The 27,734-nt window shown below is 42.6% G+C and overlaps 1 protein-coding gene across 2 annotated transcripts in view; it reads right to left on the bottom strand.

Moving 5' to 3' along the window:
* Nucleotides 1-27,734, bottom strand: part of LOC117405677 (amyloid-beta precursor protein-like) — a 58,540-nt gene that overhangs the window by 5,187 nt on the left and 25,619 nt on the right. The window contains exons 5-15 of one of the 2 annotated variants that reach the window (XM_034008920.3): nucleotides 26,563-26,750; nucleotides 24,775-24,962; nucleotides 18,149-18,316; nucleotides 16,469-16,602; nucleotides 15,297-15,371; nucleotides 14,220-14,378; nucleotides 10,539-10,667; nucleotides 8,332-8,431; nucleotides 2,295-2,516; nucleotides 1,954-2,007; nucleotides 1,484-1,584 (exon numbers count right to left, since the gene is read on the bottom strand). In XM_034008920.3, the coding sequence (XP_033864811.1) occupies nucleotides 1,484-1,584; nucleotides 1,954-2,007; nucleotides 2,295-2,516; nucleotides 8,332-8,431; nucleotides 10,539-10,667; nucleotides 14,220-14,378; nucleotides 15,297-15,371; nucleotides 16,469-16,602; nucleotides 18,149-18,316; nucleotides 24,775-24,962; nucleotides 26,563-26,750 (1,518 nt within the window). The remainder of the gene's footprint in view (nucleotides 1-1,483; nucleotides 1,585-1,953; nucleotides 2,008-2,294; nucleotides 2,517-8,331; nucleotides 8,432-10,538; nucleotides 10,668-14,219; nucleotides 14,379-15,296; nucleotides 15,372-16,468; nucleotides 16,603-18,148; nucleotides 18,317-24,774; nucleotides 24,963-26,562; nucleotides 26,751-27,734) is intronic. The other variant, XM_034008921.3, reaches the window with a different exon arrangement.

The following is a 27,734-nucleotide window of genomic DNA, read 5'->3' as shown; positions in this document are numbered from 1 at the left end:
ATGAATCAATTTTCAAGAAGAATTTTCTCAGAAAAAGTTAGAGATTGTTAAACGGAGGTATATGCCCAAACCAACTCAGGAAGGGGAGGGATATACTCACCACTTAAATGTAAATTATTAAAAGGTATCCGTGGCTTACCGGTAGCGGTCAATTAAAAAATTAATATTGCTGGAACTCCTTTGTTCAGTACAGAAAAGGCGATATGGAACAGCACTGGCTACAGCAATCTAGGATGTCTATCAAAGTCAGCACAAAAACATGAGCGCTCTGAAAGTCATCTGCAAGCCACTGTTACACTCAAAACCTTTGGATAAACCCAGATTGATGTTCAACTGGATAAGCAGAAGCGTAAGAGACACAATACATCACAATGAGCAAGCAAGACCTGGCAATTATGTGGAATTACTTTCTCTGATGCTTTCTATGACAGCATGTTAAGCAATCATTTGTCAATAGCCACTGTATTCTCAGGTACTTCAAACAAGATTCAAAACGACAATCTCTTCGGTGTCTCAGGTTTTGCTAGACGCAATAAAAAGGAGAAGTACAGGAAGCCAAGTAAGTAGCTGTAATTGTAAACACAGCTCAGCTGTCTTGTATTTTTAGGTATGTGACTGACAGTGGCCTGAATGAACAGTTCTGTGAAACTGTTACATATACAAAAAAAAAAAAGAAATCCCATTGGGTTTTTTTTTTTAAAGATTCTATTGATTTAGAAGTATTACTATGCAGGACAGCAGTTATAAGATTGTTATCTTTATTAAAAATGTGGACCGATTAATCGACAGATTAGTCAACTGATACCCATAAATTAACTGATCAAAAACTTTAAAATCATGTGACAGCCCTAGTTTCTACATGTGTGCTGCTAGGAGTGCCTCCATATATCTTCAGATTCTGATAAGCTCAATAAGTGGTTCTCTAGTTCGCTACTAGTATACACTTTAAAACAGAAACATTACTATGTTGCTGCTGCTGCTCTGAAATTGAACCATGCAGATAGTCGACTACCGGTCTCTGAACTGTCACTTTTGTAGTCGACCATTCGGTGCTTCCCCTACTCTTGATACAAGTAAACATGTGTAATATATGTGAATGTTTGCAGACCAGGCTCTATAAAAAGTAGCTAATATATACAAATGCAATAGCTGAAACCTTGTCTTGAATTGTAATGGCTTCCGTCTTTCCCTTGGGGTCGTTTTTCTGAGGATGGTGTTTAGTATAGCGGTTTATTTATTGATTTATTGATTTATTTACTTAGTTAATTAATTTATTTAAAACTTCTCACTGGGACAGCCTCATGAGAAGCAACACCATATTTTCATGAGAGTCCCAGGGAACTGCAGGTACACATTAATCGGTTACATCAATCATATCAACATCACAGCAATGCACCACATTTATTACACAAAGAACCCAATAAATTAAACAAGGTTTATTACAGAAACAAACCCAATAAATTAAACAAGGTTAGACTCTCACCAGTTTCTGGTGGTGCACCTCATATCCAGAGCTGAGTCGGACCTCTGCCTCCATCCTCACTTCAGGGATCTCATCCATCTTGATGCCAGTGAGGCCAGAGCCTGGGGGAGGAAAGGGAGGGCTGTGAGACAGGGAGGAGAGGCCACTGCAGGGGAGTGGGGTGTCCCAGCTGAAGAGGGTCTCTGAACTGAACCAGTCAGTAACACTGAATATACCTGGAGAAGACTAAAATGCACTCTTCAAATTACCAGCAGAAACCCATGAAATAATAGTACCAGGAGAGATTTTGGAATAAGAGAGAAAGGAAGGGAGGAAGAAACATTTGAGAAACAGTTCAGCATATTACTGGGAAGCTATCTATGAACAACAAGAGCAAGAGTGTCAGCTTGTACATGTGAAGAGGGGTGGATCTAGAGAAGGAAGGGAGAGACGATGGGAGGGAAGGACAGTGAAGGAGTAGCAGGACGTACCTGGTCGGGTGGTGAGTCCTCTGTCAGGAGCAGGGCGAACATCCACAGGCTCCACTGGGGAGAAGAAAACAGAAATCAAGCCAGGAACAGGATAGTCATGAGGTCCAAGATAATGCCTTTAATAACTACAAAAAGCTACTTATCTTCCCTGTGTGTTTCTGACTAAAGTAATACATCACCCCTACACCTCCGCTATGGGCGATTCTCCTAAATTAAAACTGCAGTACAGTGATTTCAAATAGGTGGTATTTAGACTAATTAGACCCCAGTATATATTTCTGCTGTCTCTCTCTGCTGCCCCCCCCCCCCCCCTTACACTCACAGATATTACAGACTCTTACCTTCGTTCTCGGTGTTGACGGGCATGAAGCCGATGGGGTGCACGTATCCCAGCCCGTCCAAGCCGATGCCTCCCTCCTCAGAGGGCAGCATGTCGATGGGGGCAGTACGGCTCTCCGTTAGTGAGGGCATGAGGGCGTCGTTCCCGTAACTGACCCGAGGCTCGCTCTGCAGGGCTGACAGCTGCTCCTCCACCTCATCCTGCTCCTTCTGCACCAGCTCCTCTAAGAGGGGAGAGCGGAGTGGGGAATGGTCACACACACACTTAACACAGGGACACACGACCACACAGTACCCTAACACTCATTCCATTTCTCTCAACACCTCCCTGTTATATCTGCTGTATATTCTATGCATGTGGGTGTTCTTAAACTAAAGTCCTAAACTTGTTACTCTGTGTTTGTCTTCCCTGACTTAGACTACTGTTGTGTTAGCCACATAGAACTATTTTGTATCTTCTTTATACATAGGGCTTCTGTTTTTCGGGTTTTATTAAGCGTATTTTTCGGTGCTTATTTTTAGCTATTTTCTAGTTTTATGTAAGTCGTTTTTTCTGGGCTTTCGTTTTTGATATACTGTATGAAATTATTTTTTTCGTTTACTTTCCAAAATGCTTGAGCGTTTTTTTCTGTCAAAATATGTACAGTAGTAACGCGACATTACTTGCACACTTACAGTAAGTTGTACAATCTTCCACAACGAAATCCCTACGGTCACAGGCACATTCTTCTGGGGTTTTTGTGTGTAGGCATTATTATACATTTCACCACAATTCTGTTTTAAATCCTCTAACAAGCCTCCATCCTGATTGTAATCTTGTTTTAAATCTCGCAAGCGGAGTCTCCAACAGAAATGTAGGAATGTGCTGTCACTCAGTCGTTGGGGTGGGTTTAAAGTATTCAGAATGCATCAATGATAGATTCAAGTCAGGAAGGCGGGACATTGCCCAGCAGCACTGGGAAATGTATTTATTATTATTTTTGTAGTAGGTTTTATTTTTTAATGGGAATAGGGTAAAGTCAACGTGAATTGATTAACAATCAAACATTCTCCCCCTTTTCCAGAATGTATTCTCTTTGAAGCTATCTATCCTGTTTCTATGGGCTAAGGAAAACACACATTTTCTGCTTGGTTGCAGAAAGAATCTGTTCAATTGTTTAGCTTCTTTTTGGTTCTCTTTCAAAGTACGAAATGTAACCATTACTGAATGGGTATTTACCTCCTAAAAACCCGAATCCTGAATGCTTTATACCAAAGCTGCTCTTTGTGCCTATGACACAGTCGTGACCCCGCCCCGAGGAATCAAAAGCACTGCAGTCACAAACGTCAGCGCCACTTTTCCTTCCAAGACTGACCTGATTGGAGAGCCTTGTTAAGATAAGTACACTGTTGCTTATATTTGTATATATTTCGCATTTTCTGTATTTTTACACATTTTATATGTGATAATTAGCAGTGTGGAGTAGGGCAGCAGTGTGGAGTAGTGGTTAGGGCTCTGGACTCAATCCCCGGTGGTGACACTGCTGCGGTACCCTTGAGCAAGGTACTTTACCTAGATTGCTCCAGTAAAAACCCAACTGTACAAATGGGTAATTGTATGTAAAAATAATGTGATATCTTGTAACAATTGTAAGTCGCCCTGGATAAGGGCGTCAGCTAAGAAATAAATAATAATAATAATAATAATAATAATAATAATTAAACAAAATTGGTGTAACAGTTTTTCTATTTACGTGTATTTGCGTGCACTACAGACTGTTGCTAGTTATGTCCTGCTTTGTGCCCCGCTTGAAGCCAGCGGCTCAAGTCGCTCCTTCCCAGAGACCCAGCAACATAAGTCGGCTGAGTTTGTGCTCTCCCTCCAGCCTGCATAGCTCCGGCAGGAGCTTATTTTCTTTCTCATTTTTTCTAATTAGCACCATACGAGATGCAGGCTAAGCCACAGGCAAAACAGTAGCCCTAGGAGTTTGCTGTCACAGGCGCAGGGCCCCTTCTCAGGGAGCCATCTGGACTATTGGCATCAGTGCACCAAAGACATCTGGGTGCTTACTACTGTTCAGACCAGCTATTCTCTACAATTCAAGCAAGGTTCCCCTTCCTTTTGAGGAGTGGCTACAATATCAGTCACAAACAAACAAGACGCCGCTGTGGTGTCTCAGGAGCTCTGCTGCTATTCGCATGACAGACCCCCTCGAGATGGAGGAAGGGTTCTACTCCAGGTACTTCCTAGTGCCAAAAGCAGGACGGTCGCCTCAGACCGATGCTCTATCAGACAGGTCAACTGGTATCTGAGCCGAAGGTGATTCAAGATGTTGACAATGCAACGACTGTTGCAGTCAATCAGGCCAGGCGACTGGTTTACCACGGTGGACCTCAAGGACGCCTATGTCCACATTCCCATAAAACCAGCACACAGGAAGTCCCTGCGGTTCACCTTCCAGGGAAACGTGTCCTGTCATTTGGCCTCTCCCTAGCTCCACGTGCCTTTTTGAAGTGCATGGAAGCTATCCTGCACCCACTTAGATTCAAAGGCATCAGAGTACTCAACTACCTGGACGACTGGCTAATTTGTGTTGAGTCTCCAGCACAGGCAGAGGCCCACACGGAACTTGTCACCAGCCACCTTCAACGGTTGGGCCTTACAGTGAATCATGTGAAGAGCCAGCTCACACCTTCACAGACAGCCTCCTATCTTGGAGTGTGCCTGGACTCCGGGTACATGCTGGCCACTCTGTCGGATGGCAGAGTGCAGAGAATAGCCACCTGTTTGGAGCTCTTTCAGCTCAACAGAGTGCTCACAGTAGTAGCGTTCCCGAAACTTCTGGGCCTGATGGCAGCAGCTTCCCAGACCCTTCCATTGGGTCTCCTGCATATGTGCCCTCTGCAGCCCTGGTTCAATTGCTGGGTCTGTCAGCCCACGTTGAATCGCAACTGCATATTGACAGTGTCCCACCTCTGTCTAAGGGCACTCTCTTGGTGGAAACAACCAGCCCATCTACGTCTAGGCGTAGCACTGGGCAGTGTCGCCAGAAGGGAGGTCATCACCACGGACATGTCCAGTCTGGGCTGGGGCGCTGTGTGGAATGGCCAGGATGTGAAAGGCTCAGGGAAGACATGTGCTTATACGCACATACAACACAACAGTGGTGGCCTCCTCTCAAGGAAACTCCCCAGCAGCTCGGAGTGGAGCCTGCAGCTCTGGGTCTGGCCCCTGAACGGCTGCATTTGAGCCGTCTGAGACTTTCCAACAGGGCTATTGACACACTACAGAATGCCAAGGCAGCGTCCATGCGTTCCTAGTACGGGTACAAGTGGGGCATCTTCCAGACGTGATGTCTGCCTCGTGGGTTCGACCCCACAACTTGTCCCATGAACAAGGGTAAATCCCCCTCCATGTTAAAAGGGCTATCTGGCTGCTATTTCAGTTTGCCATGTTTTTGAAAGGGGCTCGACAGCTTCGTCTGCCTATGAAGGCCATTGTTCTTTGCTGGAGGCTAAACGTGGTGCTTAATGCACTCATGAAGCCTCCATTTGAACCTATGCATTCAGCTGAACTGAAATTGCTATCATTTAAAGCGACTTTCTTGCTTGCTATCACCTCCGCAAAGTGGGCGAGTGAGATGCAGGCATTCTCTATCGTGAAAGCCTGCTTATTTATTTATTCATTTATTTATTTATTTATTTAACAGAGGCCAGGACAAAATTCATGATCCGTATCAATCCTGCCTTCTCGGCTTTCCATCCACCTCCTTTCCAGTCTGACTGGGAGCAACAGCTCCATACGCTCTGCCCAGTTTGGGCCCTGGAGTATTATGTTGACAGGACAAAAAGTTGGAGGCAGTCCGAACAATTTTTTTGTATGTTATGGGGAAAAGTCTCATGGTCAAGCCATGTCTCAGCGGCTGTCCAAGTGGATAGCAGACACGGTCAAGACTGCCTATGAGCTGGCCAACTTATCCTCTCTAGAAAAGCTCACTGCCCATCCACCAGGTGCCTTGCCACTTTGTGGGCTTTATTCCAGGGTGCATCTGTCAAGGATGTATGCAATGTGGTGGTGTGGGCTACTCCCTATACCTTTACTAGGTTCTACGGGCTAAATATCATGGATTCTAAATACATACCCATTCAGTAATGGTTACATTTCTATTTCAGGGAACCAAGGTTATGATAAGAACCTAACATTTATAGCGTTAATTAACTTGTTTTTGGAATTCCTTCAAAATAAGACCCTGTGAGTTTGAAAACAGACACTTCCAGGGTCATGTGGGGTCTGAATATCTGCAGCACAGGAAGTAAACAAAATATACACAGCAAAGGAACAGTAAGGGACTCAAAGAACTCAATATAAATTAAAAAAGGTGTTATTACACGGCTATCTACTGCATTCTGTCTGCCTGAGGGCTACTCTAGTTTCACTTTGCCACCCTTAGCTACTCTTCTCACATAAAAGCCACAGAACAGAAAAGATGACGCTAAAAATCAGTCAAACATAACTTCAGTTCCAACAAACAAATTCTCTGAGCCACCATCTTGTAGATCAGGGGCCACATTACAAAAGCATCCTAAGTGACATTCTTATTTTATCTTCACGGATAGAATGTCCTAACTACAAGTTTAGGAGAGTTGATAGTACAGAAAATGTTCTGCTAACTTATTTTCCTATCTCAATTTAAGATAGGAAATAGCACATTACAGATCGTTCCTAACTTGGTAATTTCCTAAGTTTCTTTCCTAACATTTAGGACTCGGGGGGGGGGGGGGGGGGGGGTTTATAAAAGACTTTGGTATTTTTTTATGCAGCAGTTAGAGATGAGAAGTGCTCTGAACTTCAAACATATCTCCAAGGCCTGTTTCTGCTGGAGCTGCTGAAAGTTGGAGAATAACATCAAAGTGGCTCTGGTGCTGGTGAAGCTAGCTGTGTCAGTGGGGGCTAGACTGCCCCAAGCTGCAATTATCTCTCTTCCTGGCTGCCAGCTGCAACGTCCAGCCAATTAACCAGGTCTAGCGGGAGCTGTGGAGATACCCCACCCAGCAAGAAGCTGGCAGCAGCTGCTCACGGGAGACTGCAGGCTTAAACACACATGCAGTAAACTGGGGAAAACTAATCAAGCCAATTACTGCAGGAAATTCAGATAGGACTTTTCCTTTAAGAACTTGTATCTAAAAATGCTGTTTTAATGTTTTTTATATAGTTAATTTAGAGCTTTAAAACTAAGACATTGGGGCTGATTTCAAAGCATTTTATTCCAAGACGACCAAAAACGCTTGTTAGTTAACATAGTAGAAATAAACACAGCAGGCAGTTTAAGTAAACAAGGTTGATTCACCTTTCAACCTTTAAACAATCACTTCCCTCAGAAAGCTAAGTGATCCTCCCATTGTTGCAATTTCAACATTTTTTATTGTGTTTGACTGATCTCCAACTGCAATGAAACAGCTGTGTTAGAGCAATCATGCTGCACATTGCATCAAATACCCGTGCTCTTAACTTCTGTGTCAATTACACTTTAAAAGATTTACAAACTCTAAAAGATCCATGCTAATGGGTCTAATTTGAGTTGTTTGCATTTAACTGTAATTCCAAGGGAAATACATTACCCTACTGCCTGGCTGCTGCTTTACTGAAAGCCACCTGATCATATGTGATAATGCTAGATTTAATCTAGGGCTTGGGATGTAGGTTCTGTTTGCACTATCTCCAAGGACATTCTTGAAACAATATGCTTCATCTTAATGTGCTTCTCATGATGGAAACTGCTGAATAGATAAACACAATGGCAAGACCTTCCCCTGATGGAGTCAGGTCTGCATCTCCATAGCAACAGAGAGAAGGCAGTCGTAGCAAAGTGATTAGTGCTATGTGGAAGACAGGTTTGAATAGCGCAGCAGTTAGGCAGTGTGTTTGAGTCGCTCAGGGTTGGGAGTGTTGGGTTGCAGTGTGGAAGGCAGTGGGTTTGAATGGCTCAGTGTTTAGAGTGCTGAGCTGCAGTGTGGCGGGTAGCAGGCCAGAGGGTGTATCTGGGCAGCTCAGTAACTCACCCACTTGATCCTGGATCTCTTCTGCAATCCCGGGCACCTTGTAGAGCAGTCCTAGACTCTGATTCATTCGCTCCTCAATCACTCGCAGGTGAGTCAAAACCTGAGGGATGAAAGGGGAAAAGGTGAAGTAGAGGGGGAAAGGGACAGGGGCAGGGAGCAAGAGAAGTATAGTGGGGGAGTTTGCGAGCAAGTAGAAGGAAGGCCAGCAAGGAGCAAGGCCATTTGAGGAGAGAGAGAGAGAGAGAGTGTGAGAGAGAGAGAGAGAGAGAGAGAGAGAGAGAGAGAGAGAGAGAGAGAGAGAGAGAGAGAGAGAGAGAGAGAGAGAGCGAGCAGGGGGAAGGGTTCAGTCTTACAAGCTACAGATGTGTGTTAAAATCACCTCTCCCTTGAGGTCAGGGAAAATTGTGTCAAGCAACAATACCTTCAGCCCTGTACTTCAGGATATTTAATTAGCCTGTGGTTTGGGTTTTTGCAAAATTCTGATACCAGCCAGCACATTGACTGTTCTCCACAGTTAGATTCAAAGATCTGTTAATATAAAAAGCCCAAGCAGGAAAGGCCTTTTTTTCGGTATGCGTGGAAATTGTGAAATTAGCCCAATACCGCGATTTTTACCACATTCTTAAGAAATAAAAATCATTTCATAATTATTAAAATATATATATATATATATATATATATATATATATATATATATATATATATATATATATATATATATATATATATATATCACATTAATGAAACTGTACAGCTCTGCTATGTGCCTGATGTGATATTCGTCATGCACACAATGCTGTGCAGTGATGATGTCATGTCACTATATGCAATCGAAGCGGGAAATTAAAATTAAAACTATAAAGGCTAAAAATGTGTCTGCAGCAGATCACGTAAAGCAGTATCCTACAGGAGTTTTACACAGTGATGGAGGTAAGCTCTTCTGTACGTCCTGCAACGTTACTGTAGATCACTATTGAGAATCGGCTGTTGACAGGCATTTAAATTCAAGTATTCACTGAAAGAGAAAGGCAGAACTCCAGGGCAGTACTGTGACTGCTGTACTAAGTATATAAAAGAAACAAAAAACGGTGACTTCCATGTTCCAAAAGTCCACTTAAAACTGTGAAGTACAAAACACATTAAATTTTGACCTGACAGAGGTGTTTGTTTGCGCAAATATCCCTTTTGAAAAATTGGACAACTCAAACTTAGGTAAATTCTTCAGATTGAGTGTAGCAAATGGTGGAGTGATTCCTTCATTAGCCCAGCTGAGACGTGAATACATACCTAAAGTTGCCGAGTATCAAGCAGGAGATTATGGAATTGGTAAAACAGTCTGGTTGCTTGTCAGTGGTCACTGACGAGTGGACAGATGCCCAAGATCAGTATGGGTTACTGATTGTATTTGTTTTGCAAGACCTAAATGGTGAACATGCATCTGACGTACTAGAACTGAAAGCTGTCCTTGCAGATACACTTTACCTACAGGCTGTTAATTACAACAGCATTTCACAAGATATTGTAAAATGCTTGAATAACTTTGATGTTAATTTTGATGTCAGTGCATTTATCTGTATATTTGCGGTTTAAAAAAATAATAATAATCTGTATACGTAATTTATAACTAGGGCTTCTGTTTTTCGGGTTTTATTAATTGTATTTTTCGGTGCTTATTTTTAGCTATTTTCGAGTTTTATGTAAATCGCTTTTTTTCTGGGCTTTCGTTTTTGATATACTGTATGAAATTAGTGTTTTCGGTTACTTTCCAAAATGCTTGAGCGTTTTTTTTTTTTGTGCGTCAAAATATGTATAGTAAGTCGACAGTACTTGCACACTTAAGTTGTACCGTCTTCCACAACGAAATCCCGATGGTCACGGGCACATTCTTCTGGGGTTTTGTGTGTAGGCATTTTTGTACATTTCGCCACAATTCTGTTTTAAATCCTCTGTGTCTTAACTGTAATACAGTTTTAAATCCCGCTAACAAGCCTCCGTCCTGATTGTAATCTCGTTTTAAATCTCGCAAGCAAAGTCTCCAATAGAAATGTAGGAATGTGCTGTCACTCAGTAGTTAGGGTGGGTTTAAAGTATTCAGAACGAATCAATGATAGATACAAGTCAGGAAGTATGCAGTCTAATGCTAATTAATAAGTATAATAATACAGACAAGAACTTATCCCCATGCCCAGTAAAGCTGGTATGTCTACCTGGGGTCGGATCTGGGCAGCCTTCTTGGGGTCAACCATGTGGACGTGCTCAAAGTGCTTGAGAGTGTGCTGTCGGTCTTTCTGCTCGGCACGCACATACTTCTTCAGGAGGTTGAAAACATGACGGGGCTGGAAAGAGAGAGAGGGAGATGGAGAGGGTTCAATGGCATATTCCTAGTCCAACAAGCAGCAGTATTAAAATCGCCTCTCTCAAGTCTGGGCTGAGTGGATCAAGCAACAAACAAACAGTCTCAGAACATTAGGTTACTATCATAACCCTGTTACCCTGAAATAGAAATGTAACCATTACCGTATGGGTGTTTCTCTCATAAGACCCCAAAACCGGATTATAATATACCAAAGCTGCTTGTCTGACGATGATGCAGTTATGCCCGCCCCCGAAGGTATAAAAAGGACTGCGTGCACAGATCTCAGCGTCATTTTTCCTTCAAGCCTGCTGCAATCATGGATGCAGCGACCTTGAAGGTTACTGGTTACATTTCTATTTCTCCACAACATTCAGTCTGTAGAACCTAGTAAAGGTATGGGGAGTTGCCCACACTGCTGCATTGCAAATGTCTTTAACAGATGCACCCTGGAACAAAGCCCACAAAGTAGCCATGCCCCTGGTGGAACGGGCAGTGAGCTTCTCTGGAGGGGGCAAGCTGGCTCGCTCATAGGCAGTCCTGACTGTATCTGCTATCCATTAGGACAGCCTCTGTTTAGACAGTGCTTGACCATAGAACTTCGTCCCATAGCAGAGAAAAAATAGTTCTGTCTGCATCCAACCTTTCATCCTGTCAACGTAGTACGCCAGGGCCCGCATTGGGTAGAACATATGGAGCAGTCGCTCCCTGTCACGCTGGAAAGGAGGTGGTTGGAAAGCCTCCAATTCCACAGACTGGTTGACATGAAATGCAAAGATAGTCTTCGGCAGAAAAGAAGGTTTGGTACAAAGTATAACGGCTCAAATGCAACTGTTCAGGCACCAGACCCAGAGCTGCAGGCTCAATGGGTCGAGATGCCATAAGGTACCTGTGCCTGACTGAACAGGTTGCTGCGCTTGGGCAGTCTCCACAGGAGCTGATCAGGGTTGAAAACCAGATCTCCTGGGCCAATAAGGAGCACCTTGGCCCGGTGCTGCCTGATCTTCTCCAGGCACAGCAGGTGCAGGGCGAGTGGTGGAAAGGCATATAACAGTTGCCTCAGCCACTGGTGTGCCAAGGCATCTACCACCAGCGGGTCCCCATCTCCTATTACGGAGAACCAGAGGTGACAGTGGGTCGATTCCTTGGAGGCAAAGATCTATCTCTGCTCTCCCGAACCTCTCCCAAATGAGGCTCACCACCTCCTTGAGAGGAGGTCCGCCACCCATTTTGTTACCCCGCAGTAACTGCCCGCAGTGGGAGGAGGTTTTCATGTGCCCAGAGCAAAAGCTTGCAGGCCATGCGATGGAGACTGGGTGACCTGTGGCCACCCTGGTGGTTGATGTAAGCCACCACTGTTGTGTTGTCTGTACAGACAAGCACATGTCTCCCTTGAACTTCCTGCAAAAAATGCTGCAAGGCCAGGTAAACGGTTCACGCGGGCTGGAAAGCCCTGCTGTTGAACCAGGCCTGCAGACGTGGCATGCACAGGAGACCCAATGGAAGGGTCTGGGAAGCTGCTGCCATCAGGCCCAGAAGTTTCTGGAACGTCACTATCGTGAGCGCTCTGTTGAGCTGAAAGAGCTCCAAACAGGTGGCTATTCTCTGCACTCTGCCGTCCGACAGAGTGGCCAGCATGTACCCGGAGTCCAGGCACACTCCGAGATAGGAGGCTGTCTGTGAAGGTGAGCTGGCTCTTCACATGATTCACCGTAAGGCCCAACCGTTGAAGGTGACTGGTGACAAGTTCCGTGTGGGCCTCTGCCTGTGCTGGAGACTCAACACAAATTAGCCAGTCGTCCAGGTAGTTGAGCACTCTGATGCCTTTGAGTCTCAATGGGTGCAGGATAGCTTCCATGCACTTCGAGAAGGCACATGGAGCTAGAGAGAGGCACGTCATCCTGTTGCCAATCTGTGCTCGTAGCCCCCAGGGGTACCAAGGGGACAGGTGGGGCAAGCGACTCCGAACGTTCACACAGTAACTATGCAAGCACCGTTCCTTGGTGGGAAACAGCTGCCCAGAGTTTCTCCATCTGCTCTGTCTGCCAATCGCTTGGTCGGCGACTCCTCTTCTTTACAAGGGTGCGTTGTCTCACTTGGTACACAGCCACTGGGTGAGGACGCAGCCACCTCTCTACCAAAGGGTGACATGGAAGAGCGCTGTGCAGGTGTAAGGGAAGCAGAGCACTCTGTAGAGCCGCAGGAGAGACGTTTCTCCAGCATGCGCTTGGAGAAAGATGCACAAAAGTCACGGAAAGTAGCGATTCAGTGTACAGTAAAGCATGTACAGGCGCTTCCTCAGTCTGCTTATAGACAGCAACGGGGCGGGTCAAGATCCGAACAAGACTGGCTTGTTACCGGACCGGGGATGTAAGCACCAGTAGGTGGCGGGTTGGAACCGGGACGGTTCGGTACTGGGTTGGAGCAGTTCGGTACCGGTACGGTTACTGTAGCACCAGGTTGGTACGGCACTCACACGAGTCTGAGGGAAACCTTCCTTTTGTAGCGGTATTAACAGCCCTCGTAATGGTGATGCAAAGCAGTCACCAAAACACCAGCGAGATACTGTGGAATGAAATTGCAAGCAATCACAATCCGAAGCACATAACTCTGTCCAGCGCAGCTGTGTGTGTATTTCTGTAAAAAAAACACCACAGAAAATACAAAAAGAGAAGAATATTTCTCTACAGAAAACAGTAACACCACAATTACAGTTCAGAAAATAAACATCTTGTAACTTAAAGTGAGAATTTTAATTTAACTCCAGCTGAAGCTATGCAGCCTGGGGGGGAGAGCACAAAGTCAGTCGACTTATGTTGCTTGATCCCTGGGAAGGAGCGACTCAAGCAGCTAGCTTCACACAGGACACAAGGCTGCTGCGGGACGTAATAAACAGACTGTAGTGCACAATATATGCATAATTAATAATAATTTAAAAAATATATTACAGCATAAATAAAATATTGCATAAATTATGATAAACACAATAAATCAGCGAAAATTATACACAGTCATAAGCAACAAGTACTTTTTTGATACCAGGTTCCCATCAGGTCAGATCTTGAGAGGAAAAACGGCGCTGAGATCTGTGCGCGTAGTCCTTTTATACCCTTGGGGACGTGCATGGCAGAGCAGCTTTGGTATATAATATTCAGGTGTCTTTAGGAGGTAAGCACCCATTAGGTAATGGTTATATTTCGTACTTGAAAGGGAACAGTCTGTGATGATATTGACAAAGCTAAATATAATATCTGTTATAGCTTACGACTGGGGGTAAACAGGCCATATATTTCAGGATACTGGGATTCACATCTTTGCAGTTCTACAATTGAGCACCATGTGATCTATAATGTAATTTAATGTGTTCTTATAAAGCACAGGCTGGGACACTGGTGAAGCTCAAGTGTGAGTGCCTTCTACCGAGTCATCTATAGTTTAAAATATTCATTCATAGATTCTCAGGTAAAATAAGTATTGACTCCGATACAGGCACTAGTCAAAACTTTTCTCTATGCGAGATATTAGCGGCATGTACCTTTGGGGGATCAGCCTGCAGCGCAGTGAGGTAGTTCTCGAGGGCGATGCGCCTGCGGTCGTTCAGCATGGCCTCCACGCGCGCCATATGAGTCTCAACCAGCTGCTGTCGCTCGCTCGCTGCCTCCTGCTCCAGAGACTCTACCTTCTCCTGGAAGTGCTGCCAGAGAGCGAGGAAGAGAGAAGTGAGAACACGAGAGAAAAGAGTGAGAGAAAGTGGAGAGAGAGAGAGAGAGAGAGAGAGAGAGAGAGAGAGAGAGAGCGAGAGAGAGAGAGCGAGAGAGAGCGAGAGAGAGAGAGTGAGTGGGTGAGTGAGTGAGTGAGTGAGTGAGTGAGTGAGAGAGTGAGAGTGAGTGAGAGAGAGAGATAATTAACATGAGGGGAAGGAGATGTTTGGCAGTCTTTGTATATTTATTGGGTACAGGAGTGTATACAATGGCAGCACAAGCTGTGAAACCAGAGAATTAGTGTAATATGTAATGACATTAATATAATCAATAATCAATACAGTAATGGCTTCTGTTCTCCTGAACTGCACATCGTTAAATGTCAGGGTCAAAGAGGTGAACTTGTCTAATTACCAGCAGCCAGAACAAGAAAGGAATGTTCAATGTTTTGGATTTTAACGCAATGTTATCTGCTTCTGCAACATGATCACTTCTGAGCACACTGTTCTGCTTGGTTCACCCAACTGCTCTGCTGGGTATCCATCTGCTGAAAGCCCTTTCCACACTGATGCTTATGGAGGACAATATGCAGGATGGGTAAGGGGGGCAGAAGTGTGTGTACAAGATGGTTAACAAGCCAGTTTGACAATTTGCAATGCTGCTTTGTTAAAAAAAAAAAACAGTCAAGAACTGATACGAGTTCCTCTGGAAATGGTACCTGTTAACACTGAAATCAGATATATAGTAGTATTAAATAATAAATTAAGTTTTGATCTATAATTGTATAATGTGTTACTTTAATCTCATCTACTCCAGGATGATTAGTTAGTCATTTTATGGTCACTGGTGTTCCTAGAATGTTACTGGCATGTTTCATTCCTAATTTTCCACAGAGCCTGCTTGGTACTCACCTGGATGACAGCCTTCTTGTCAACCCGTGGCATGTTCTTGGCCTGTCTCTCTGCCTCCTCCCATTCTCTCATCACCTGGATAAAGAGAGGGATAACATCTTACATCTACAACTCTGAATAAAACAGCTTTTCCAGCAAGCAAGCACTTCCACGAAGCAGGTTTCACTGTTACACACCATGATGTAGAACTGTGTCATCTTAGAGAGTGTTCTGTCCACATGTATGGTGTTTAGGATTGGGAAGACACTTCCATGGGGTTAGGAGAGAAATGAGCAGTGATGGGGGGGGGGGGGGGGGCAACCACTCCAGTATTGGAAGTTTTTGGGTGCTACTGGGACAACACTAATATATTAGACAATAATTCTGAATCATTCAGTGTGCCCCTCAAAAATGGATGAAAGGGTTAATAGACAGTGAGACCACTATGGCTGCCCATCACAGCACCTAATTTTCCTGGGAGCCCACGCACAGCCCTGCTCAGCGTGTGATCAGATCAGATTCCTCTCTTCTGTGGCCGCAGGCTTCAGTCGTGAGCATTACCACTGCAGTTCATCACACATGGAGGTCACCCTCAGCCAGCATTGTGGGTCCTGGAGCTCTCAGACCTGCTTCTGATAAGAACGCGGACGGCTCCTTGAAATGCACACAAATCAGGTGACTCAACTGGAATGTGCACAGAGGCAGTTTAGCACTGTCTGAATCTCCCTTAGCTCATCATAGTCACACCTCAGCAGTGTGTGCAAGCCTACACCACACTGGAGCCTGAACTCATATGGGGTTAAGCAAGGTTGGGCCTGGTTAGCACTAGAATGGGAGACATGGATTGGAAAATCAGGTGTTGCACAAAGTGGTGCTTGTCACTCAGTATAGGTGTCCTCGGAGTTCAACCAGTGGTGTCAGGAGCATATTATAGTACTTTTGACAGCCTATTCTTGAATCAAGATGTACAGGAATACTGAAAGAAAACAGGTGGTTTGTGGCTGGATATTTTAACATGTTATTTAAATATTCATTTCCATAACCATTTTTTTCAAGGAATTCTAAAATCAATGGTTTGTTGTCAAACTATATTGTTTCCAATAAAATGTCTTCCAAATCACTGTACGATTATAATGGATTAAGTATGTTCTAAAGCCCCCTCCCGAGGGCAGGACAGTAACAGGCAGCCCTACCTGTGACATCCTCTCGCGGTGCTTGGCCTCCAGGCTCTCCTTGGCCTTCTGGAAGTGAGCGTGTTCGTTCTCATCACCAGGAGTCTCCAGATACTTGTCCACTGCATCGGGGGTGCTGGCAGCTGTAGTTGGCACTGCACATAGAGAAGGGACAGACAAAATGCAAAACTTAACTGCAGGGAACGAACATCTGAAACTCTCCAGTCACTATTGGGCCTTCCCAGTACTTCAGCCCTAACCACTAAACCATCCAGGTCCCTCAGCATCAACCACAAGGCTGATTTATAGGCTGCACTGCCTCCTCCCCAGACCGTCAGCTCTAACCACTAAGCCACATTGCTTCCCAGTCCCTCATCTCCAAATCAACAAGAGTGGTCCTTGAGGACCTTATTTAAAGGCAATTTATTAAAGAATTAAAAAAGGACCCCCAAAAAGGAGCAGCCTGGGATGGAGAGAGCAGGCAGACTGGCAGGCAGACTGAGTGAGGGGAGGTACACCTTCTCTAATAATATTTCAGCACTCTGACGCAGGCCTGTGTTTAGTGCTGATGTGGCACCATTACTCCTGATTATACAAGCTTTATTACTCTGGAGTCGCAGGGCAGGCAGACGGGCTTCACAAGTCAATAAATCTCTCTACCTAGTTCTTATTTTCTCTTTCTCCCACTTGTCTTTTCCCATCCCTCCCCCTCTTCCTCCCTTAAATCTTCTGCTGGTATTTAATGGCATTGTCAATCAGCCTCTCTTCACCTGTGTGCCGGTACTTTATGTTCACACAGAAATCAATCTCCTCAGTCAACTCTGGCCGGTTTAAAATACAGTAGATTTTTGTGAACCAGAAAATGTAGATCACTTTGTGACCCTCAAGAAAAAACTCAAAATAATTATATTTGTTTTAAAAAGAATTTGCTTTAAGAATTGTTTTTTTGTTAGTTTCCAAGAACTGTGCACATTATTATTATTATTATTATTATTATTATTATTATTATTATTATTATTATTATTATTATTATTAACAGGGCTCCAAATGCAGCAAAAAATAAATAAAATGTAAAGAGACCATTGTGAACCTCCAACATCACCCCACCTCCCACAAAGTATTAATGTTCTGAAAAACAAAGTATTAGATCATCAGACAAAATAAACTGTAAAATGAAATACTGTAGTTAGAGAAGATCAAACACTGGGTTAAATTCCCCACAAGCACACCCCACACACAGAGAGAAGTGGCTTCCATACCGCAGTCTGGTTAGACGCTTCCCAAAAAGAGTTTGACCAAACTAAAACAGGTGCCTGCAGGCAATATTTTGTGATTGAACAGCTTTAGCCATACTAGCTTTTATTTATTGTAACTTCAATTGTGTTGTACTACTGTGGGACTAAAAGTTTATAAAGACTTATTGTTCTCGATACAAGAGAATGTACGAGACAAATGCGTTGATGACAGGGAAGAAAAAGCTGTTCAGTTTTGCCAAACCCTTGTGGGTTATTTGAGCTTTATCAGCACCAACGTTTAGTAACACAGCCAGATGGCAAGACAGAGACAGCCAGAAAGGTACAGAGACAGTAGTGTAGAGAGAGCTGAGGAAGAAAACAAGGTTAGCCAAGGTTAGTGAGAGGGCGGAGTGCAGGAGTGAGAGAGCCCCTGTGCAGTCGAGGAGGGTTGTGCATGTTCACTTACACACGCTGCCGCACACTGAGAGACAGTACTCCTGCGTCTCAAAGTTGTTGCGGTTGCCGCCACATCCACCGTAGATGAACTGGACACACTGACCGCTGGCCAGGTCGAAGTACCAGCGAGGGAGCATGGCACGGCATGGCCCAGTCTCCGCCTCTTCTGAGCACACCTCTACAGGGACAAAACTCTAGCTTTAACATCACTGTCTCCGATACAACCTGTTGTGGGGGGCTGACCAATCCCACCAGACATTGCATTCATCTCACAAACTGCGAAGGAAAGTGCATGCTTTGTTTTGGAGATCACACTGATGATAGAGGCTTCAAGGGGTGTTTTTTCAAAATCTGTTTTTAGGACTAAAATTAAAAAAAAAAACACAAAACTGTTGTTGGCTTCTTTGGGTGTCATCAATATCAAAACTAATTTTAAATCATAGAAAAAAAATTGTAAAGAAGAAGCTTTCAGACTAGGGAGAAACACAGTGGATAACGCTGGGACAAATATTCAAATAAATAATTGAACAAAAACTGCTTGAAATTTATTTGATGCCAAAAATGATCATGTTCATATAACAATTCACAAATGACTATCAAAAAAATAACACAGGCAAAAACAAAAAGGAAAGGAACACATAAATGAGGAAACCAGTTAATTCAAAATGAAATAATACTTGAATATTTGTTTTAATTTCGAAAGAATATTCACAAAAACGCCTGTTTGTCCAAGCACTGGTGGTTAAGGATGCCGAGATGCACAATTTCACGGTCTACTAGGCTCTAATTACCCCATCCATCTCCCAATCCCCACACTAGAACTAAATGCAGAGGAGTTCCAGGAAACTCCTTCATAAAATGAGTTACTCAGCCCCACCCTATGTTGAGAGAGCCGGTGCTCTGACCTCCCTGCCCCTGTAGCCCCAGGACTGGGCACAGCAGTGACCTGGAAGCAGGACAACAATTTTGAGAAACCTGAACGTGGGTCCCTCTAAAAAACACAATCCCATTTTCTGTCTTCATAATGGATACTGGAATCAAAGTTCATACTCTGTTTTATGTGCATCCAAGTCAGAAGAGAATAAGGCTGCAGAAAACAATCTAAGTGAAAATCCCAACAATCGCTGATAACAATCAGGTCTGTTTGCTTTGGCAGAGCTGACATTGCTGACCAGCTAAATAAACAGGAGCAGCCACCAAGTAAGGGCCTTTTAAAATCGAAAGTTTACCATTTGACTAGAAAGCCTGCTGAAGACCTAAATACAACAAGCAACTGCTGCTCCGGTGGGGAATATGAGGCTGGACAATAAACTGGAAATAGCATGTAGCAGACTAAAATATACTGTAAATTATTATTATTATTTATTTCTTAGCAGACGCCCTTATCCAGGGCGACTTACAATTTTACAAGATATCACATTATTTTTACATACAATTACATTATTATTATTTTTTTACACATTATTTTTACATACAATTACCCATTTATACTGAAGCAATCCAGGTAAAGTACCTTGCTCTGGGGTAAAGCAGCAGTGTCCCCCACCTGGGATTGAACCCACGACCCACTGGTCAAGAATCCAGAGCCCTAACCACTACTCCACACTGCTGCCCCTCAAATTAATAGGCTGTCCCTCAAATTAATTTGTTATGCATATAGCATCCCTGCTATTTATTGTGTAATATATACAAAAGCTCAAAAGTCTAACTCACGCAGCCACTTGTAGCCAAGATTGAACAAATTGCTGATGTTTTTGAACAGTCAAAAAAGTGATGGAACAGAGAATGAGGCAGATTTCCCACCCTAAAAGTGGTGGCAATTAGGGGCGTACTAATACTCACATTTTCCTTTTAAAAAAATTGAATTAAGGTATTAATTAAATTGAATAAAATTGTAAATGACTCGACATAAAACAACGCTCTTTGCTTCCCCTTTTTGCACAATTATTGTGTATCAATCAATACCAATCTGACAGTGTATTTAATATAGAACCGGTTGTGATCAAACTGATTAAAACTCATTTATATTTAAGCGATTATTTGTCTTACCTTTCTTTTATGGTTTTGATATGAAATAGTTTTTATTTCATGTAGCAGGGCTAAGGCCCTGCACCTGTAAATACAGTGTTTTGTTTGATTATAAATACAATTGGTTTAATTTTACAAATCAAGTTTGTGTTCAATATGGCAGTGCGGGGAGGTTAGAATTCCCTCCCTGCCTAATTGAGCTTCATGTGCAGCAGGTGGCCAGGTGTTGATTGATTATCAATTAAAATAGGGTCTCCAGTGTCTTTTGTTCTCCAGGTTGTTGTTCTTTGTCAGCAAACTGGAAGTGAATGGGCTTGGAATCCTCACAACTGCGTGTACAAACCAGGGTGAGCAAACAAAGCAACCACTCGTGATCACTGTGTGTGTTAATCGAGATCCGAGTGCTCAGCATAGGGATCAGTTTAGGTGATTTTAATCCCACCCCAGTTTATTTAAGGCAGAGGTGTCAAACTCCAGTCCTCACAGGCAGCAGGCTCTTCTGGTTTTCATTCCAACTTAAGCTCAATTAACTTAATTGATCAAATTATTTGTTCAATTGGACATATTTAATATTTTTGTCACAGTCTTCACAGTTGAGTTTCAAAAATGCACTTGATTCAAGGTGCACTACCTATAAAACACTTTGAGTCCTGGAAAGGAGTGTTAAATGTGTCCAATTAATCAAAATAATTAGACCAATTAAGTAATTGAGAGCTCGGATGGAACGAAAGCCAGAAGACACAGCGGCCCTCCAGGGACTGAGTTTGACACCCCTGATTTAGAGTGTGTTAGGGAGAAGGTTCCTGGATCGTGGCCTCCCTTTTAGTGGGATCAGCGTTGAGCAACTAGATGGTAAACTTTTGTTTTTAGCTGTTTTACCCACATTGTTTAGTTTTTACTTTTTGTATTTATTTTCATGTACATTTTATTCCGCACTAGGACTAACATTGTTGGTACCCTAGTGGCGGCCACCTACCACTGCACCTGACTGCAATTTTGTAAATAAAACCTGGACACCTTAGCAGCTTTTCAACGTCAACCTCTGTGTCTCTATTGTCAATCAGTGGATACCCACACAGTAACAGAAAACCCTGTTACATTTCACTTTCCTGAAAATGCATCATCTCTGCAGTGAATTGTGGGATTGTAGTCCTAGGCAAGATGTAAAATCTGATTAAACTCGACAAAGAAATACATATCCCAGTTTCCACAGAGTTAGCTATTCAGGTAAGGTTAAGGAAAGGTCACATTTACATGATGAATCAGTTGCACTTGCCAATTTTGCAACATATTTTCACTGCCCGTTTACAGCCTTGGTATGACAGCAAAGATGTCAGTGCCCATGATGAGAAGAAAATTTGTTTCCACTCGGCTTTGAAAACACTTAATGCGGAAGTTAATTGCCATTGATTGTAAATTCAATTGTAAAGATGAAGGAAGGTCAGCTTTTTTATCTTAAAGGTATTTATTTTGGAAATACAAGACTGGTACACCCATAGTGGTAATCACTGAGGAACGATTACGTATCTCTCAAGGATAATTGAAACCCCTTACTCGCCCTGCATCTTATTAACAGCGTTTTGACAGGTGTTCACACCCTGACGCTGTTCATGTTTGTTTCTGGCTCAAGTGGTAGGTTTACATTTTTAGACAAGGATATGACTTGTAATGAATATATGGACTTGAAATAGCACAAACACTTGCAGAGTCATTCAAAGTACATATAAAATCGGGAGCAGAGGGTAATAGAGTTCGGTAATTGAATGGCATTTGAAGCTGAATTCAGTCAAGAGATAAAATATTTGGGAGAACCCGGAATTTCATATTTTGTTTCAAGTGCTGATCACATTAACCCATGAATTACACTTGCACTGAGTGACCTAATGAATGGGGTTCATACAAGTATTGAAAGGTCGAGAGATCTTTTTTTTCTGTATTTGATGCTGCTGTTTTTCATTTTGAAATCGTTCTGCATTGGATGCAAATCCATCGACAGAATGACCGGGTGAAAAGTACGACGAGCTGCTAAGCAGATGCAGAGCTTGATCTTAGCAAAATAATTAATTCAGAATGAATTTACAGTTAAAAACCAATGGTATCAATACAGTGTGCAAGAAAGACTCCAGTGTTTCTCCGCTGCTGTTCAGACTATTAAAATAAACCCCTCTATCTTTTCAAAAATATAGTTAGTCAGTGAATAGACAAAGCAGGGGGAAGGAAACATAATTCCGAGCTTGCTTAGTGAAGAAAATGATCCGCAGCAACAACAGTTTCCCCATCCAGATAATGTCAGTAATCAATCTCTGGCTGAGATACCGAGCCAAGGAAGTCTCATTAAAAGAGCAACAATCCATTATTCACACATGAACTGTTTATACCACAGCCCAATTCTGTAATAATTCGTGATTGTCCTTGTGTAACTTGTCCAATAATCTACTGCAAGATATGAAACACAGCCGCAATCACACAGATATTAAAGCTTTGAGTTTCGCTTCCAAGTCTAGACATTAAAACCCACAGAATGTACCCACTATTGACAAAATACACATTGTTAGTCTAATGCGCATGAAATGAATAATACAAGACAGCAATTTATGAAGTTCATCTGTCTCCCTTTAGGTGGAGCTCTACTCCTCATCACCACACAGACTCTCTCACATTCCTGTTTGGAGTAAAGGCACTGTGATTGGTTCTTTACAATGAAGCGTCATTATTTTAAGAAATTTATTATCGAACTGACAGCTTCAATACAACAATCGCCACCAAAGCATTTGCACAAAATGGTGGTGTCAGTCTCCGATACTTCACTGTCCTCGGGTATTGAATCATGTGAAAACTTAATAAGTGAGCAGCTTCAAATACCTTTTAGCTTTTAGTTTGACTCCTTTATGAGGTTTGCAATGATTCTGAACAGTCCTGGTGCTCCAAAATTGAGTGGTTACATTTATTAATCTATAGCTAGGCTTGCTACTTTTCAATTGTAATCGGTAAAGCTTGTTAAGCATCGAATTCCCCAAAATTATGAGTTCAACTGAAATAAATTTATACAGGATAAACGTCGGTAAAATCACTCACTATTTTTTTTCTTACCAAAAATAAATATTTCAGAAATCATCTGTAGTCTGTGTAGTTTTTATACTTGCTGTCTGTCCCATCTCTGTTCTGCTCTGAATGGCTAGGGGTCGCTGTCAGTTAACTCAGTGGTTCCTTAATAGGCTAGTGTGGTTTCACCATCAGTCATTTCATCCTGTTCTGACAGATCTCATTGGCTGAAGCAACTCTAGAATGCTCGCATTCATTTAAATGACTGTCAATCATCAAGACCGACTGTGCACTTTCATTTGCCAGCTACAGTGCCTGTCATCCAAAGCGCTTACTTTGAAATTAGTGGGTTAAGGTGTAGGTAAGCGTTTGCTATTATAGGTATATACAGTGAGTTATTAAGTTTGATTTGAAAATGGGGCGCAAGAGGAAATACTTAATGAGCATTGTGCACAATACCCTGAACGGCGGCTGAAGTCTCTGCAGCAGGACGAAGCGGGCCTGTCTGCCTTGACTCCAGTGAGTCCAGCTGTGCTTAAGCAGGAGTGGGGCGGAGCTCAGAATAATAAGTGCAAGTTAGTTCTGTTCAACTATCTAATGTTTTGTTCTGTGCATATTATTTTTACTTGTAAATGTATGCTATAAAAGTCTGTGTAATACACTTTATATGCTGTGTTTTCTACGGTTTATTTGAGACAATGTTTTAATTTGTGTAGGAACTTTAGCTTTACAAGGTATAGCTTTGCTGTGACCAAACGTTATTTCAATTCGAATGTTGGTAACCATGGTTTTGTTGCATGTTGAATATGATAAAGGGGTTTCTCTAAATTAGATGCTTCTCAATGGCATAAAAAGTCAATATTACTTGCCGATATGGCAAAAAAATAAAAATCGAATAGAAGCAAGCCTATCTCTAGCTGATTCTACCTTTACACTACAAAATGTTGCTATAGACTTTCATGTGAATGTCTTTGAGCTCCCCATTCCAGAGGGTAATTTGATGATGTGACATTTCAAGCCCCAGGCTATCATTTTGTACTATAAGCCTCAGCTCCAGTCAATATCTGTATATTATACTATTCCATTTTAAACTCACTGCCTTTATACTGTACTACATCATCACCATGTGATTTTTAAGCAGGCTGTTAAAACATCAAAGCTTGTTAAATGTGCAATTTTCCAATTTAACGCAATAACAGACAAAGATATCCAGGCACAGTAGACAAGCAAATAAGGAGGAAATACTCTTCAGCTATCTAATTTAAGCCTCATGTATTCATTCTATAGACTTATTAAACAAATTCATGTAGAATCAATTACAGAACAGTTATTTTTAGCTGTTCGGAAACTAATTGAAAGTTATCCCATTAAGTGGCTAAGCAACTGTTATGTTTCAGTGAAAAACGGCACAAAATAAACACTTTACTCTAGATAGTTGCGTGATAAAACACTAAAAATAAAAGCTTCTAATTATACTGCAGAGCAGATGAAACCTGACACAAGAGAATGTTGACAGCCTCACAGAAAGAGGTTATGAAAAGAGAGCTTTGGAATGGCGCGGCTCACCTCTGACGACCTCCTCTACTGACTCGGTGGTGGTGGTGGTGGTGGTGGTGGTCATGGCGATGCTGGTGGTGTGCTCGCTGGCGTCTCCCTCGGGCTCTTCCTCTCCTTCATCATCATCATCCTCGTCATCCTCGCCCAGTGCTGGCTCTGCCTCCTCAGGGTCTTCTAGCTCCACCTCCCGGGGCTCGCTGATATGGGGAGACAGGGACAGGGGAGCGGATTAGGGCCACACACACACGCATGGGCTTATACCTGGACATTCTGTTTTCTGAGAACATGCAGTTAATCCTTTGGTTTAAGCATCCTCAAAGCGTGGTTAATTCTTTGGTTTAAGAATCCTCAAGACGTGGGGGCCAAAGTGTATCTCTGCATGACTATATGCCAGCATGTTAAATTGTGATAGTAACATGTAAATTTATTTTTTTTATAGATTTCAATTTGTTTGGTTATCCATTACATTAGTGCATGCTCTTATTATAGAGGAAATGAATACAATACACACACATTTATAAATACATAAATACAGGTTCTTTTTAGGCATGCAGGGAGGAGAGCTATGTCTAGCATTCTAGAATAGTAACACAACATGTACTTTATGAGGCTGTTAACATGGGATACAAGGTTTCTCTATACACTGTACTATTTCTGTATTATATTATTATTATCAAAAATGTTTGATGTTTCAAGTGGTTAGATAAGAAAAGCAGAAGAATGTTCTTTTGTACAGGGTTTCAAATCTATTCTGAAGAGCAGCAAGGGTGTCCTGGTTTATAAACGTCAAAGCAACAGAGCAGAGAGATACGAGAGCAGAACAAGAACAAAACAAGAACAAACTTCCTTTAACACCGCCCTTCCTTCCTGACATTTCAGACTGTACCGGAATGTTCAATTTTAATGAAAACACTTAAATTCAGTACATGGGAACCTGAGCTATACAAAAAATGTTACACAAATGCTATACAGCGAAATCTGTACTGGAGATCTGACAGCCAGCAAATTCAATACAGTACAGTGTGTCATAGAAAAATCAGTACTAAGGATCTTGGATCTAGAAAGTTTAATACAACAGAATACTGAGAACCTTGTAGTGGGGATCTTGGAGCCAGCAAATTCAAGCTTCCATGATGAATTCAAATGACATATACATGTCTATTGGAGAAAGCAATAGATGCACTTCTAGAAGGACCTAGCAGGGGTCAAGAGTGAGATGGCGCAGTACACTAAGACTTTCCACTTGGTCCTGTTTCTATCTTAACAGCAGGGAGCTGGAATAACATTTCCTTTGTAAGTTTCTCTTCTAGCTTACAGCAGTTTAGGTGTGAGACGAGTCACAGTGCTGGAGGTCACAGGGAGGGAGAGTGGGTGATGTGGAGAGGCAGAGGGTACAGGGTTAATCCCCCTATTTGGAGAGCCTCCGGCCCCAGATTTGCTAACACAGCACTTCTGCAATGAGCTCTCTGAACGCAAAGAGCTGCTTCATCAGTTCTGCAGTATAAACCTCCTGCCAGTCTGTCCATCTGTAACAAGGCCTGGTTTACACATACTCAGGAGAATGTAGCTTTCATGTTTATCTATCTAAACTCTTTCAATACAAGTCATTTTACAGAAAGGATACCCAAGGATAACAAATTAAATGGGGATCTGCTGGGGCCTACTGAGCCAGGGAATTTTGAAACTTGGTGGCTGGCGTTGTGCATCCTATAAACTGGGCTGGATAGCCGACTCAACAATGAGCAGCATGCAGGAAACAAACGGTGGGATTCCTCTGAATAGCACAGCGCCTCCTACCTGCCGTCGGTGTAGTCTGCATCGGCACCACCCCACCACACGTCCGAGTCGTCCTCCTCCAGCTCGGTGGAGTCCAGATGGTTGGCGTCGGAGGGGCAGCACACGAACTCCACGCCACGGAAGCGGTCAATCCCACAGGGCAGCAGCATGCCGTAGTCATGGAGATTCATTGAGCGGTCACCACAGGACTGAGGGAGGAGGAAGCATGCGTGAAAGGGGATTTACATTTTTTGTGCTCTCCAGGATAAACCCCATTGCCAAGTTATTTTAAATCACTGAAAATGGTTCACAAAAATCAAATGATTGTATTAGGGATATACTTTGACATTCGAAGGTTCGGAACACATTACCAAAGGAAGATTCAAACCTTTGATGGTACTAATTTGCATAATTTACTGGTAATGTCACCATAGCTACTTGTTTGTATTGGATTGAAAATCCTATTATTTTACATGTAATCCATATAAATGGAATAAAACATGTAGTTTAAAAATACACTATATTAGAACAGTATGTTTTTATAATTTAAATAAAAATAAAAATACACGTTGTTTATTTACACGTAATTGATGCTGCTTGCGAGTAAGTCTGCATTGCAGTAGCACTAACTGCAGCAGATTTAGGCAAAACAAACTTAATTTAACAGTCACCGTTCCAAGCAGGTTATCAGTCACAGTCAGATTTTACTACAACAATAATAATAATAATAATAATAATAATAATAATAATAATAATAATAATAATAAATGAACTTATGCTTGTCACGTGACCCCGGAGATTGGTTGTGCCTCCATGATACATTATTATTATTATTTGTTTATTTAGCAGACGTCTTTATCCAAGGCGACTTACAGAGACTAGGGTGTGTGAACTATGCATCAGCTGCAGAGTCACTTACAACTACGTCTCACCCGAAAGACGGAGCACAAGGAGGTTAAGTGACTTGCTCAGGGTCACACACTGAGTCAGTGGCTGAGGTGGGATTTGAACCGGGGTACATCAACAGTTGCTTGCACAGTTTGCATTCAACTTTTTTTTTGGTCGTCTGGGCATTTAACAAAAAAATCCCAAACAGCAGAAGGGTTTTGAGACATTTCTTTCAATACAGCTTACCCTATACAACGCTTTGCTGTCAAGATGGCGAATGAAGAAATTAAAGGTTTGTCAGGATA

This window comes from Acipenser ruthenus, chromosome 9, assembly GCF_902713425.1.
Source record: "Acipenser ruthenus chromosome 9, fAciRut3.2 maternal haplotype, whole genome shotgun sequence".
Taxonomy (NCBI): Eukaryota; Metazoa; Chordata; class Actinopteri; order Acipenseriformes; family Acipenseridae; genus Acipenser; species Acipenser ruthenus.
This window is presented reverse-complemented; position numbering and strand designations above follow the sequence as displayed.